The sequence below is a fragment of the Capra hircus genome, chromosome 2, assembly GCF_001704415.2.
Source record: "Capra hircus breed San Clemente chromosome 2, ASM170441v1, whole genome shotgun sequence".
NCBI classification, from domain to species: domain Eukaryota; kingdom Metazoa; phylum Chordata; class Mammalia; order Artiodactyla; family Bovidae; genus Capra; species Capra hircus.
In genome coordinates this window covers 64,659,387-64,675,652 of record NC_030809.1, presented here as the reverse complement: position 1 = coordinate 64,675,652, position 16,266 = coordinate 64,659,387, and the positions used below count along the sequence as shown (strand labels likewise).

At 47.2% G+C, this 16,266-nt stretch overlaps 1 protein-coding gene across 1 annotated transcript; it reads left to right on the top strand.

Annotated features, from left to right (window-relative positions):
- Positions 8,900-12,161, top strand: TMEM177 (transmembrane protein 177). Its single transcript, XM_005676257.3, has 2 exons — positions 8,900-8,964; positions 10,902-12,161. The coding sequence occupies exon 2, from the start codon at positions 10,923-10,925 to the stop codon at positions 11,856-11,858; it is 936 nt and encodes a 311-aa protein (XP_005676314.1). The 5' UTR covers positions 8,900-8,964; positions 10,902-10,922; the 3' UTR covers positions 11,859-12,161.

The following is a 16,266-nucleotide window of genomic DNA, read 5'->3' as shown; positions in this document are numbered from 1 at the left end:
GAAGCAGCTGGGGTGGCAGGGCTTTGCCTTGGGGTCAAAAGTCCTGGTGAATAGTCAGTAAAAAGCAGCCCTTTTGACTGTGTGTATTAACATGACTCCATTCTCATGCATGAGCTGGCTGCAGGTCAGAATCATATGGAGAGCTTCATAAAAACCAGCTGAATCACTGCTGTATTTAAAATAGGTAACCAACAAGATTCTACTAGGTAGTACAGGGAACTCTGCTCAATATTCTGTAATAACCTATATGGGAAAAGAATTTGAAAAAAAATAGATACATGTACATGTATAACTGAATCACTTTGCTGTGCACCTGAAACTAACACAACATTGCTAATCAATTATACTCCAATTTTAAAAAAAAAAGCTGAATCAGGTTGTCTGGGGTAGGACCCAGGCAGTAATAATCTTTAAAGCTCTCCAGGGGGACCTAATGTACAGCCAGGAGTGAGAACCACTGGCCTCCAGGATAAAGTCTAAATTCCTCTTCCGGGGGCTCCAAGTCTTCGCTTCTCTGGGTTCTGCTTCTAGCTTTCCTCTGCCCCCGCTCTCGGCTTTCTCTATAGGGCGGTGGGGACTGCTGGCTTGGGTGGCTGTCTGGTTGTGGGTGGATGCTGGTCCTCCTCTTACTAACCACGTGGCTCCCTTAACATCTCTGAACTTGTAAGACTGGGCTCCAGTGCTCACTGCCCGCAGGGCTGTGAGAATGACTTAAGGAAACTTGAAAAGGGTGCCTATTATTAACCAGTAGTTGAAAAATCTGAGCTCCTGCAACTTGCAGGGCAGGACTGAAGCAGCAGTAATTTAATTTTTTTTTTTCATTTTGAAATAAATTTAGACTTAAGGAAAACTTGCAAAACTAGAACAGTGAGCTCACATATATAGTACCTAGCTTCCCCTGATGTTGACATCTACTGTGGGACAATCATCAAAACCAGGAAATTAAAACTGGCTGGGGACTTCCCTGGCAGTCAGTGGTTAAGACTGTACTACCATTGCAGGGGGGTGCAAGTCCAATTCCTGCTCAGGGAACTAACAGCACATATACCTCGTGGCCAAAAAATAAATAAAAGAAAATTTCTTGAACTGAATAAAAAAATGAAAATACAACATATCAACTTTTTAATATTACAAAAAAAAAAAAAAACTGGCTCAGCGTTGTTGACCAGTGTCCCCTTACTTTCTTCTCACCTGTGACAGCCCTTCTGTAGTCCCTGAGCGGCAAGGTTCCCAGCAAGCCTGGTACCAGGGCCCTGCCTCACAACAGCCCTTCCTTTCCTTAAAGAAGTTCGAGGATGTCTGTGTTTTACTGCCAAAGAGATGAATCAGATCACAGGACTCAGCCAAGGCATCTTCTCCAACAGTGGGGTCTTCAGCAAAAGTTTCTTTTCAGATACTCTTTTTTCAGGAAGTCTGTTAAAGCTGTTGTGAAAAGACTTGAGAGGAAGCAAGACATGGGAAAGAGCCTGGAGACTGACACCATACTTTCGCCCCCAGTAATGAACAGTGCACACACACTTGTGCACACACACACACAGGCACACGCATGTAGTGCACACACTTGTGCACACACAGGCACACGCATGCAGTGCACACACTTGTGCACACACATACACACATAGGCACCCGCATGCAGTGCACACACTTGTGAACACACACATACATAGGCACACGCATGCAGTGCACACACTTGTGAACACACACATACATAGGCACACGCATGCAGTGCACACACTTGTGCACACACACATACACACATAGGCACATGCATGCAGTGCACACACTTGTGAACACACATACACAGGCACACGCATGCAGTGCACACACTTGTGCACACACACATATGCACATGCATGCACACACATGCCCTTCCCAGGTCCAGTGCAGTATCTCACCCACTAGAGGCCATAAGAAGTGGGCCCTTTTTCATGCGATCACTCTCTCCCACGGTAGAGTTGACCTGAACCTAAGGACAGGCTACTTTTCAGGTCCCCACTGCCTGGAGCTTGATTGGCCACCCTTAGGGCACCAGTGGTTCTGCTGTTCCCCCAAACCCTGGCCTTCCAAAGCTCCCCGCTCAGCGTCAGGCTGAAGCATCTGAACTGCAAGCCTAAACAGGATACCCAGGGCCTCTCCTGTAACTTCCAGCCAATAACTCTGGACCTTTAATTAAACCGGTTTCCCACCTTTCCCTGGATGCTAAGTCTAGAGGACTTACCAAGACTAATCTCCTACTCCGCCACACGGTTTACCTCAGCCAGCACCAGAAGTCAAGCTGGATTAACTGAAAGGTGAAAAGAGGCAGGAAGCTGGTTACTACCATCCTCAGTTTTTCACATCAAATGAACTACAGGGAGGAGGGCCGCCAGTGAACCGTCGTAGATGGAAACATCGTTCTTCCTCATTCTGTGCTTCCTACCAGATGGGGAATCCCCAGGAGAAGAGCTATGGACCAGACTGCAGGCTCCCACCCTCCACCCCAGCCAGAGGAGCCACACAGCTAGTCTCTACTGGGGGAGGGTGCTGATGTGGTCAGGGCAGTTCTGGGTGAGAGAGGAGACTGAAGTTTCAAAACAATGAAACTGAGTCTTAACCAAAGTGATATTGTCTAAGTTACCAACATTGACTGACAAATTATAGACTCAGACTGTGCATCCTTAGGGGGGCCTACTAATAAGCAGGAAATCAGATGGTTTGAAGAGTACAGCTGGTAGCAATTATTGGAAAAAATAAAATCTTTCATTTATTTGTAAATGAGCTGTTACTACTCACTGTTCACACTATAGTCATCACCAGCTTCTGATGTCAAAAAAGATATCAAGGAATGAGAAAAATTATTATTATTGGTGGAAGTATAGGATCTGGGAAGCGAGAAGGGGCTGTGCAGAGCAGCCAAGGCAAGGGACCCAGGGTCTAATTTGGTATTATATTATACCAAATTATAATACCAGTATTATAATAGATGGCATGCTCATTAAAGTTAGTATTTGTAGCAATAGGGAAACTAGTATAAAAGAAAAGACAAAAAATATTTTAGATTAGAACAAGTTCTGTTTAAGTAGTCAAATTGTAGTTAAATTAAAAATGGTATAATTCCAGGGATTTCCCTGGTGGTGGTGGGGTCCAGTGGGTAAGACTCCATGCTTCCAATGCAGGGGACAAGCATTCCCATCCCTGGCTCGGGAGAATCCCAGATGCTGTGGGGCCAAAAAGAAAAAAACTGATATGACTCAATGACATTTTAAAAATACATCTGCCTCTGAAATGGCCACTGAGCCACCGTCCACTCCCAGGGCCAAGTAGCGTGGTCTGACATATGCCCAAAGCTCTTAGACTTTGGTCTCAAGTACCATTCCTGAAAAGGAAACAAGGAACCTCGGAAAGTATCTGATTCTATATCTCAGCACAAAGATAATTAAGATGTTCCTGGAGCATGAGTTTATTGCCGGAAAGAAAGTGTGCTTTCAAAGTGATCCAGGACAATTTGAAAGGATAAAGGAGCCAGTTGAAAGGAGCTCCCACTGAGCAAGCTGTGACAGTTTTGGCACTAGAAAGAAAGCAGTAGCTCTCTGCAGAGCCATATGAGACATGCTAGGGGAAAGAAAGAGGGAAGGGGAAAAGGCACATACAAGATTTTAATGATGTTTACAGTATGTTGATGAAGCCAAACAATGAGTATACTGCACTGAAGTTTTGGTCAACATCAAAATTTCATCATTACAAATCAAATAGCTAAAATATTCATTGCACTCCTGGTAGGAGATGCAGAATCGTATCAGCTCTACTCAAGCAATGAAAAATTGTGGAGGACTTTACTATGAAAAAAAAGACATAGGCTTGAGAAGTCCAATTATCTCCGTAAATGAATGCCAACTCATGACAAATCAACCTGGACCCTTGTTGTTCTGGACTCCCGTCCTGGGCAAGAATATCCCACCAAGGGTTCAGTCCACAGCACCTGAAGGTAAAGTGGCCCATGAGGGTGGTTCTGTGCTCCAGGATTAGGGAAATACATTTGAGATGTCAAGATGAATAAAAGAATCTACCTAAGTTGATACTTCTGTGCTGGGTAGGTTATCTGTAATAAGTTTTATTCCTCTGTTTTATATGTACTTCATTTCAGATGTTTAAAACAGGTAAGAAGATCTGTGACATATCTGTGTCTGTCTTATTAGATTTGTAAGAGTTGCTTAGTGGTTAAGAATATTTTGCTTATAAGATTTGATTTGGGAATGAGACTACTTGGCAGGGGTTGGATATTGTTATATTTAAGAGAACCAACTAAATTAAAGTTGAAAGTATAGTTTGAGATGTCCGAGAGAATTTGACCACTTAAGTACAGAAGTGCTATGGTAGGATTAAGGAAGATTTCATTATAAAGCCCATGGTTAATTGACAGTTAACCAAAGAACAGGTAGAAACAAAATCTTATTTTTATACAAAGATCACTGAATTTATTAATAAGAGAAACTGGAGCCGATTACACAGAGTGAAGTAAGCCAGAAAGAAAAACACCAATACAGTATACTAACACATATATATGGAATTTAGAAAGATGGTAACGATAACCCTGTATGCGAGACAGCAAAAGAGACACAGATGTATAGAATGGTCTTTTGGACTCTGTAGGAGAGGGAGAAGGTGGGATGATTTGGGAGAATGGCATTGAAACATGTATAATATCATATAAGAAACAAATCGCCAGTCTAGGTTCAATGCAGGATACAGGATGCTTGGGGCTGGTGCACTGGGATGACCCAGAGAGATGGTATGGGTAGGCAGGTGGGAGGGGGGGTTCAGGATTGGAAACATGTATACACCTGTGGCAGATTCATGTTGATGTATGGCAAAACCAATACAGTATTGTAAAGTAAAAAAAAAAAAAAAAAACAATATTTGTAAATTGAGGTTTTAGGCTTAAGAGACACGAGATATTTAAACTTGATCTTTAATCAATAGTAATTAAATAGTAATTGATAGTAATTAAAGCATAAGTAACTCTTAAGTATTCCTTTCATGCCCAAAAGCCTCCTCAGAAAACATTTTAGGAAGAAATAGAAAATCTGAAAGCCCTATGACAAGTGAGATAGAATCAGTAATCAAAAGTCTCCCAACAAGGAGAAGTCCTAAAGCCAATGGCTTTACTGGTGAAGATTACTAAACATTTAAATAAGAACTAATGCCAATCCTTCTCAAACTTTTCCAAAAAAATTGAAGAGGAAGGAATTCCTCCGGATTCATTCTATAGCCAGTGTGACTCTGATACCAAAGTCAGATAAAGACACTGCTGCTGCTACTGCTACTGCTGCTGAGTCTCTTCAGTCGTGTCTGACTCTGCACCCCAAAGACGGCAGCCTACCAGGCTCCCCCATCCCTGGGATTCTCCAGGCAAGAACACTGGAGTGGGTTGCCATTTCCTTCTCCAATGCATGAAAGTGAAAAGTGAACTCTTCGCGACCCCATGGGCTCCCCTGTCCATGGGATTTTCCAGGCAAGAGTACTGGAGTGGGGTGCCATTGCCTTCTCTGGATAAAGACACTACAAGAAAAGAAAACTTCAGGCCAATAGCCCTTACGAACATTAATGCAAACATTCTCAACAAAATAGGAATTCAGCAGCATATTGAAGAGATTATACATCATGACGAAGTGGGATTCATTCCTACAATACAAGGATGGTTCAACATATGAAAATCAATCAATATAATATACCACATCAACAGAATAAAAACAGAAACCACATGATCAACTCAACAGATGCAGGGAAAGCATTTGAAAAGTTCAACACCTTTTCATGAATAAACACTCAACAAACTAGGAATGGATGGAAACTGCCTCAACATAATAAAAGCTATATATGAAAAATCCACAGCAAACATCCTAGTCAATGGTGAAAGACTGAAAGCTTTTTCTCTAAGATCAGGAACAAGACAAGAACGCCTACTTTCACCAGTTATATTCAACATAGTCCTAGAAGATCTAGCCAGATTAGGCAAGAAAAAGAAATAAAAGGCATCCAAATTGGAAAGGAAGAAGTAAAATTATCTCTGTCATAGATGATACAAAATTACATTTAAAAAGCCTTAAACATTGCACAAAAACTTGTTAGAGCTAATAAATGAATTCAGCAAACTAGCAGGATACAGTCAACACACAAAAGTCAGTTGCTATACACTAACAATAAACAATCTGAAAAGGAAATGGCGATAGCAATTCCATTTACAATGGCAACAAAAGGATAAAATGCTTAGGAATGACCTTAACCAAAGAGGTGAAAGACTTATACACTGAAAACTACAAAACATTGCTGAAAGAAATCAAAGAAGACATAAATAAATGGAAATACATCCCATGTTCATGAAGTGTAAGACTTAATATTATTAAGATGGTGGTACTACCCAAAGCTATCTAAAGATTCAAAGCAATCCCTATCAAAGTCCCAATTATATTCTTTGTAGAAATAGAAAAATCCATCCTAAAATTCATATGAAATTTCAAGGGACCCTGAATACACAAAATGATCTTGAAAAAAGAACTAAGCTGAAGGATTCGTACTCCCTGATTTCAAAACTTACTAAAAAGATACAGTGTCAAAAAGGTGTGAGTGCAGGCATAAAGACATACACAGAAATCAATGGAGGGCTTTCCTTGTGGCTAAGATGGTAAAGAATCTGCCTGTGATGCAGGGGACCTGGCTTCGATATCTGGGTTGGGAAGATTGCCTGGGGAAAGGAATGGCTACCCACTCCAGTATTTTTGCCTGGAGAGTTCCAAGGACAGAGGAGCCTGGCAGGCTACAGTCCATGGGGTTGCAAAGAGTCAGACATGACTGAAGTGACTTAGCACATATAATAATGGAACAGAATAAAGAGTCCAGAAATAAACCCTGGCATATATGATCAAATCATTTTTGAGCAAATGATTTTTGATAAAGGTATGAAGACTACTCAATGGGTAAAAAAGTCTTTTCAGCAAGTGTTGCTGAGAAAACTGTCTATCCACATGGATCCTTACCTAACAGCATATTCAAAAATTAACTCAAAATGGATCAGAGACCAAAATTATACAACTCTTAGAAGGAAACATAGGGCAAAAACTTCATGGCACTAGCTCTGGCAATAATCTTTTGGATATAACACAAAAGGCATGGGCAACAAAATAGAAGTAGGAGATATGGAATTTATGAAAATTTAAAATGTTGTGCATCAAAAGACAATATCCTCAGATTTAAAAGGCAACCCACAGAATGGGTGAAAATATTTGCATCACATATCTGATAAGGGATTAACATCTAGAGTGTACTGACAGCTCCTAAAACTCAACCACACACACAAAACCCAACCCAATTTAAAAATGGACAAAGGTTGTGAATAGACATTTCTCCAAAGAAAACATACAGATGTCCAAGGAGCGTATGAAAAGGTGCTCAAAATCGCTAATCACTAGGGAAAAGCCTATCAAAACTACAAGATACCACCACATACATATACTAGAATGACTATTATTTAAAAAAAACAGAAAATAACACACATTGATAAAGATGTAAAGAAATTGGAACGCTTGAGCACTGTTGGCAGGAATGTAAAACGGTACAGCCTCTGTGGAAAACAGGATGCCAGACCCTCAAAAACTTTAAAAATGAAATGAACATATTATGCAACAGTTTTACTTCTGTGTATATACCCAAAAGAATTGAAAGCAGGGTCTTGAAGAGATATTTGTACACTCATGTTCACAGTAGCAAGATCATAATAGCAAAAATGCAGAAGCAATCCAAGTTCCCATCAACAGGTGAATGGATAAGCAAAACCTGCCATATTCATATGGTGCAACATTATTTAGCCTTACAAAGAAGGAAGTTCTGATTCCACTTACAGGAGATACTTAGTGGTTGAAATATAGAGACAGAATGTAGAATGGTGGATGCCAGAAAGCAGAGGGAAGAGGAAGTTATTGTCTGATGGATACAGAGCTTCAGCTTTACAAGATGAAGAGCTATGGAGGTGGACAGTGGTGCGGTTGTACTACCACTGTACTATATGCTATAAAATGGTCAAGATGGTAAATATCATGTGTACCTCACCACAATGGGAAAAAAAAACAAAAAAGCAACCATCAGATGCCCTTTTATCCATCATGGATGCTTATCCCTATATTCATACCCTGTTCATCCTCTAATCTAGTCCCAATCACCCACCCCTTGCAGGCCTCTCAGACCTCACTGTGACTTTACAAAGCTTGGTCCATCACCGGCAAATTCCCCACAACTTCACCTGTACTTCAGGGTCTACAGACCTCTTCTGCAAGTGGCCAGATAGTGTTTTAGGCTCTGGACAGACTGTCTCTGTCCTGGCTACTCCCCTCTGCCCTTCTAAGGGAAAGCAGCCACAGACAGCGCGTAGAGGAATGGACTGGGCCCAGGCAGGCTGACCCCTGACCCTCGCACAGCAGCTGGGAAAGTGAGCTGACAGGTGTGACGCAGCCCCGCGGACTGTACAGTGTGGATCACTTGGGAGGAGCTGGGGCAGAGGCCCCGCCAGCACAGAGCGCTTCCCTACAGCAAAGGATGGGACCTGGCGGTAGGACGGGGCGTGGGCTCCGACAGAAGGTCCGCCAGAGGCCTCCTGACCCACGCCCCGACGCTGGTCTCTCCAAGGCTACACAGGGACGGCCCAGACAGCCTTGGTAGAAAGAAACAGCCCGCGGCCAGACGCCCCGAGGGCGTTCACTAGCTGAGTCTCAGCTTGAGCTGAGCAGCCAGGGTCCCGCCCTGCGCTCCGCCCCCGAGTTTCCCGCCCCTTTTGTCTCCGCCCCCGGAGCCCCGCCCCCGAAGCAGGCTGGCGTGCATTGCCACTTCAGCTCCGCCCCCTAGGGTCCAGCCGCTTTGTCTCCGCCCCTAGAGCCGGCCGGCGTGCTTTGCGCCTGGCCTACGTGCTCGGCGTACCTGGCTGCGGCGGAGGAGGAGGTGAGCGTGCGAAATTGGGCGGTTAGATAAGCGGACCCCAGCGGGCTTCTTTCGTGGTGTGTTCCAGCCGTGGACGTAGCCAGAGGATGCCGCGTGGAGCGAGGGTTCTTCTTCGCCCAGCCGCCTGCGAGATGCGCGGCACCCCCTCCCACGCCTCCCTGGGGCGCGCGGCCTTGGTGCTAGGGGTCCTGGGGGAGTTAGGACCTACGTTTGGACCCTTCCTGTCCTGGCTTTGGTTGCCTTCTTAGCGAAAAGGCACAGTGACGTGACTCTTAAGGAATATGCTGCTTCTTGTTTGCAGCAGTTTGTTTGCTAATTAAACACTTTAGAGACAGGAAGACAGCTTCACCTGAAGTTAAATAATTGTGAATTTTACTGAAATATTTTCGGATGAAATAATAGTATGGCCCTACTGTGTTTGGAAATAAACTAGCTGGAGGAGATTATGCGTTGGAGTAGAGATGAAACAAAGCCATGACTTGACAGATTGAAGTTAGTTTATAATATACTATTTTTTCCACTTTTATGCGTGTTTATAATTTATCATAAAAAATAATCTATAGTGAAACATTTGCTGTGGACAATTGTGTTCAAATACTGGGCCTATATTTGCTAGAGCTGTAGGGACAAGAACTGGGTGGCACAAATGTGTTTTCTTGGAATTCTGGAGGCCCGAGGTCCAAGATCAAGGTGTTGGCAGGGCTGGTTTCTCTTCTGAGGCCTCTCCCACTGGCTTGTAGATGGCCACCTTCTTTCTGGCTTGCGTCCTCGCAGTCCTTCTGTGTCTGTGTCCTAATGTCCCACTCTGGATTGGATTAGGGACTATCCTAATGACCTCGCTTTAACTTAATTACCTCTTTAAAGATGCTATTTCTAAGTACAGTCATGTTTCTCCTCCTGGAAGTTAGGACTTCACCATAGGAATTTGGAGGGACGTAGTTCTGCCCATCGGAGAAGGCAATGGCACCCCACTCCAGTACTCTTGGCTGGAAAATCCCATGGACGGAGGCGCCTGGAAGGCTGCAGTCCATGGGGTCGCTGAGGGTCGGACACAACTGAGCGACTTCACTTTCACTTTTCACTTTCATGCATTGGAGAAGGAAACGGCAACCCACTCCAGTGTTCTTGCCTGGAGAATCCCAGGGACGGGGGAGCCTGGTGGGCTGCCATCTATGGGGTCACACAGAGCCGGACATGACTGAAGCAACTTAGCAGCAGCAGCAGTTCCGCCCATAGCTCTGCCACGTTACTAGTTGAGGCCTATCTGTGCCTCGATGTTCACCGCTTTAAAATAGGGACATCATAATGATAAGGTCACAGAGTTGTAAGGATTCAGTTGTTAAATAATATGAGTACAGCTCTCAGAACTGTGTCGGGCATATAGTAAGGATGGAATAAGCTGAGCATGTGTTTCAGGTATAAATCAGTGCTCATGTTCAGTATGGCAGTGGAGTGAGAGGTGGGCTGCTTGGGGCCGTGCCTAGCTGTAGGAATCAAAGTTGTAATTACAGCCATTCCACGGCTTCCCGAGACTCCCTGGTGGGGCCATCGTGATCATCCCCCCCAGCTTCCTGGGTTGCCCAGTGACCAACACTGACAGGCCCGTGGTTGTCTATGGGCAGCGAGTAGACTGGCAGAGCTCAGCAGGCTCCCAGCTGAGAGATGCCCTGACCCCTGTCTCACGATGCCCAGAGGTTCGCCTTGGCCAAGGGGTGTCTGCTCTTTGCCAGACACTGATTGTTTCATGTATGTTTATTTACTCAGCACAGACTCCCTCCTGGTGGGCCCTTGTCATGTGCGCATTTGGTAAGTGGTGACGCAGAGACAGAGCTGGGGCCAGTTCTTGGCTACTGTGCATATTGCATCAGTTTAAGAGGATGTGGCCCCGGGGTGTTTGGTCTGCAGTTGTTGGCTTACTTCTCTTTCTCTTGGCCCAGGTTACAGCAGTGGCAGCCCTCATGGCAGGTCCCCTGTGGCGGGCCACAGTGTTTGTGCAGAGACACAGGACAGGCCTGTTGGTGGGCTCCTGTGCAGGCCTGTTTGGGGCCCAGATCTCGTACCACCTCTTCCCGGATCCTGTGGTCCAGTGGCTGTACCAGTACTGGCCTCAGGGCCAGCCAGCACCTCTGTCCCCTGAACTGGAGAGGCTCTTCCAGGAGGTGCAGCAGGACATTGGCATCCCCTCGGGCCACCACTTCGAGGCCTTTACCACCTTCACCTTCCAGCCTGTGAGCGCCGGCTTCCCGAGACTCCCTGGTGGGGCCGTCGTAGGCATCCCTGCCAGCTTCCTCCGTGGCCCAGTGACCAACACTGACCGGCCTGTGGTTGTCCACGGGCAGCGAGTGGACTGGCGGAGTCCAGCAGGCACCCGGCTGAGAGATGCCCTAACCCTGTCTCACGATGCCCAGAAGTTCGCCTTGGCCAAGGAGGTGGTGTACCTAGAGAGTGGGGCAGCCGCCTTGCAGGCCCTGCCTGCCCCAGCCTGCCTGGCGGGCACCTGGGCGCTGGGTGTGGGGGCTAAGCACGCCTTGGGGCTCTATGGAGGGCCCATGAGCTTGCGGGCCGCCTTCAACTTGGTGGCAGCAGTGGCGGGCTTCGTGGCCTATGCCTTCTCCACGGACTCTCTCACTCACGCCCTGGAAGCCTGGCTGGACCGCCGCACGGCCTCCCTGTCTGCAGCCTATGCCCGGGGCGGGGTGGAATTCTACGAGAAGGTTCTGTCAGGCAACCTGGCCCTTCGCAGTCTGCTGGGCCAGCAGGGGGTGAAACTCTACACCCCCAGCGGGAATGTCATTCCCAGACACTGGTTCCGCATCAAACACCTGCCCTACACGGCCCGCCGGGACTCAGTGTTGCAGATGTGGCGGGCAGCGCTTGGCCCTGGTGGCTCCTGAGGGCCTCGTGGCCCGGACGGTTCCGGCTCAGGCAGGTGCCACTCGCCGTGGACTCAGGCAAGCCCACAGCCCAGTGTCAGCAGACTTGCAGGCTTTGGGGTTTAACAGCCCAGTTCCTACCCCAGCCCACCACTCATGACCTAAGTCACCTCGGACACGTCCCTTTATGAATCTGAGCCTTGGTTCCTCTACTGTAAATCGGGGCTGATGTAAACTCTCTGACAGGCCTGTGGGGTTGTGTGAGGTCATTACAGGAGGGCCTGGGTGCCAGCGCCTAAATAAACAGAATTCTGTCTTCCTTGCTATTTGATTACACGGGGCTAAAGGGGTCAGACTGCATCTCACCACCAGAGGTGTTTGTGGGATGCAGCCACTTTCTTACAGTGAGGAATCACCATATAGTTTGCCTGGTGGTCAAATCCCAATCTCCTCCTCCTGTGGTAGAAATGAAAGGTTCTGAGAGGCCAAGATGAGAAGCCCGTATGGGCCCAAGAGCTGGAAGACAGAGCTCCCCGTGGGGCTTTAAGAGAGGTGTATGCAGTGCAGATGGCGGCTCAGAGAGGGCTGGGTGCCCAACAGCCTTGCAGGGCCCCAGGAGAGCCCCTGGGCCTGAAGGAGAGAGAAGGTGTTGCTGGCACCTGGCGGGACCTCCTGCTAGGAATTCTGGCCGAGGGAAAGGAAGGAGCAGGCCTGCAAAGCTGAGGCCCTGCAGTCGGGATAGAGCAGGTGAGTGCTTGGGGAGGAAAGGGAGGGTAGGGACCATGAAGGGAGATGGGAATGGGGCCAAGGTGAGGAGAGCAGAGGGGTGCCGCTGGGCAATGGGCCAGGCCTGGTGTCCCACTCAGGACCATGGGGAGCTGCAGCCTTGCCAGGCTTCTCTCCAGACCTCAGCTGGATAGACAGACCGCCCCCCCCCCCACTTTTGATGCTTAGACAGGAGACCCCAGCAGGGAAGATGAGGAGAATTGTGATGAGTAAGCCAGGTTCCCTTGGTCATTCCTGTATTCTTTTAGTTTTGTTTTAATTTATTTTATTGAAGTATAGTTGATTTACAATGTTGTATTATTTTGTGCTGTACAGCAAAGTGACTCAGTTATACAAATATGTATCTTTTTCATGTTCTTTTTCCATTATGGTTTATTATAGGAGACTGAATATAGTGTTCTGTGTTACATAGTAGGACCTTGTTTGTCTGTTCTCTGTGTACTAGTTTGCATCTGCTAAGCTCAAACTCCCGCTCCATCCATGTCCCACGCACTCCCCCTTGACAACTGCAAGTCTGTACTCTCTGTCTGTTTCTGTTTTGTAGGTAAGTTAATTTGCATCATATCTTAGATTCCACATGTAAGTGATGGTATCATTTGGTGTTTGTCTTTCTCTTTCTGACTTACTTCACTTACTGTGATAATCTCTAGTTGCATCCATGTTGCTGCAAATAGCATTATTTCATTCTTTTTTATGGCTGAGAAATATTCTACTGTATATATGTACCACATCTTTTATCCATTCATCTGTCGATGAACATTTGGGTTGTTTAAAGTCTTTATTCAGTTCATTATAACATTAACTCTGTTTTGGTTTCCCAGCCACAAGGCATGTGGGATCCGAACTCCCCAACCAGGGATCAGACCCTCACCATTCCTGCACCAGAAGGTGAAGTCCAACCACTAAACGCCCCATATAGGTTTTCATGGTAGCTGCACCTACAGTGTAGAAGGGTTCCCTGCAAAGGGTTCCCTTTGCTCCACATCCTCTCCAGCATTTGTTACTTGTACTTTTTAATGATGGCCATTCTGGCTGATGTGATATCTCATTGTAGTGTTGATTCGCACTTGTCTAATAATTAGTGATGTTGAGCATCTTTTCAGGCCATTCATGTATCTTTTTTTTTTTTTAATTTGACTGCACCAGGTCTTAATTGCACATGCAGGATCTAGTTACCTGACCAGGAATTGAGCCCAGACCCCCTGCATTGGGAGCGTGGAGTCTTAGCCACTGGACCACCAGAGAAGTCTCCATATATTCCTTTTGTTGGTGATTATGTTTTCCCTGGAACAGGTGAAGAATTCAGGCCTGGTATCAGTGTAACTCAGAGCAGAGGGTATAATTAGGCCCCATGCAGAAGGGACACAAAACCAGCCCAGGAGGCCCACTCAGGGGTGGCTGGTGGTCCCTGCCAGAAGACCATGGATGGAGTGAGCAGGCAGGGCTGGCCTGTCTTCCTGCTGGGTCCTTGATGGTGAGCTGGGCTCAGTGCTCTGTCCCCATGCTGGGCAATCCTGAGGGTCTCTGCCCTGGGGCCCAGCAGATGGTTCTGAGGGCACAGCACTGCCTCTCCCAGGTCCCTGGGCAGCATTGGACACAGGCTTGACCAGGCGGACAGATGGTCCCACCCGCCTCCCCCGTCAATTGCTTTCAGTGCTGCAAGAGCTGAGAGGAGGCCAGGCGTTCCTGCTGCTCCATCCGGATGGGAGGGGAAGAGAGCCCTGGCGCCGTTGGGGATGGGGAGGTGACCTCCTGAGATGCCACTTGACTCCTTCTAATCTGAATCGCAAACTTTGTCTCCACTCAAGGGCTGTTCTCAGGCCCCATACACACTCCCCATGGCCCACTTCAAGCCTGGGCTGACTGTGATCCCCTGATTCCCGCATCCTGCATATCCTTGCCGTTTGCTACCATCCAGAGCTCTCCGGCTGCAGTACCGGCAGGCACGCAGCAGCTTTGACTGAGAATGTGTCTGGACTGAGCCGTCCTCCCCATCACCCCTTCTTCCCACCTTGTGGCTAAACCAGGGCCCAGCCTGGTGATCTCCCTGCCCAGCAACTCCAGCTCCATCCAACTCCCCCCTGGCTCCAGCCCTGGCCTCCCCAGCTGGTTCCTCATAGGGCTTCCTGGCCATTCTGCTCGCAGAGTGCAGGTCTGACAGGGTTCTCTTCTGCTTAAAACCCTTTGTAGGCGTTCCTGTGTGGTGGTCAGTTGCTCAGTTGTGTCCAACTCTTTGAGACCCCATGGACTGTAGCCCTCCAGGCTCCTCTGTCCGTGGGCTTTTTTTCAGGCAAGAATACTGGAGTAGGTCGCCATTGCCTTCTCCAGGGGATCTTCGTGACCCAGGGATGGAACCTGTGTCTCTTGGATCTCCTGCATTGGCAGGTGGATTCTTTACCATTAGCGCCATCTGGGAAGACCCTTTGCACCTTAGTGCTCTTCCTAGCCTTTGCTGCCAACTGTGATTAAGTAATTAAGTGACCATGGCTGAGCATCTCCTCTGCTGAAATGTACTTTCTGCACTGGCAGGGTTGTGTTTCCCATTTACAACTCTTGACTGAGATTCTCCCCATTTGGGAATAAATGAACAAGACTCTGAAGCTCCCACAGACAGAGGCTTGGCTCCTTAAGGTCTCTGAGCAGTTACAATATGGCTTACTGGGTGCCCTGGGCATGGCCATTGTGAATCATATGTGACCCTGTCCTTCCTTCCCAACTTGGGACTTTCCAAGGGCATGGCCTGGCCACGATTGCTGACTTCATAGGGGAAACCAGGACGCTGTGCGTCACTTCCCTTCCTATAGGGCACAGATTACTTCTCAGGGCTCTAGGGACCCCCTTCTCAGAGGCTTCTCAGACCCCAAATTCTGTGATATTTTGTGTCCCTAAAAGCGGTTCAGGGGTTGATCTCCCAAAGATTAAAACCATGTTCTGTGGTCTCTATAGCCTTTCTCCCCTGCCCCTTAGAGGTAACTTTCCAGCCTCACCTCTTTTATCAGGAAATAAAAGGCCACTGAGCCGAGGCTTTGGCAACTTCTAGGAGGGACCTTCCAGCTAACTGAAGGGAAAGGGCCCACAGTGCTGCGGTGTGGATGGGGAGGAGGGGAGGGGTGTTATGGAGGCCCCAGCTGAGGACCAGGGTACCTTAGGAGGTAGAGAACAAAGATGGGGCAGCTATTCCTTGGTGGCTCAGATGATAAAGAGTCCCCTTGCAAAGCAGGAGGCCAGGGTTCAGTCCCTGGGTCGGGGAGATCCGCTAGAGAAGGCAATGGCAACCCACTCCAGTGTTCTTGTCTGGAGAATCCCATGGACAGAGGAGCCTGGAGGGCCACAGTCCATCGGGTTGCAAAGAATTGGACATGACTGAGTAACACTTTCACTTTCTTTCCTGCCACTTTATCAGAGTGACCTTGAACAAGTGACTTCACATTTGTGATCCTTCGTATCTGTAAAATGGGGACATTAATATGTATCCTACGGGATTGTCCTGACAGCGAAAGCAAAATTTGCAAAATATGAATCAGTTTGTAGTAAGCTTTAAGAGAAGATTGGTTCCTAAATGTTAGGGGTACAGATAGCAGGGTGTTCAGGTCTTGGGGTTGCTGTTCAAATACCAGAAGTTTCTTGAGGCTGGAACCGCTTC

Excerpts from the sequence above, each read along its gene's own strand:
- TMEM177 (XM_005676257.3), top strand. The coding sequence starts at position 10,923 with ATGGCAGGTCCCCTGTGGCGGGCCACAGTGTTTGTGCAGAGACACAGG.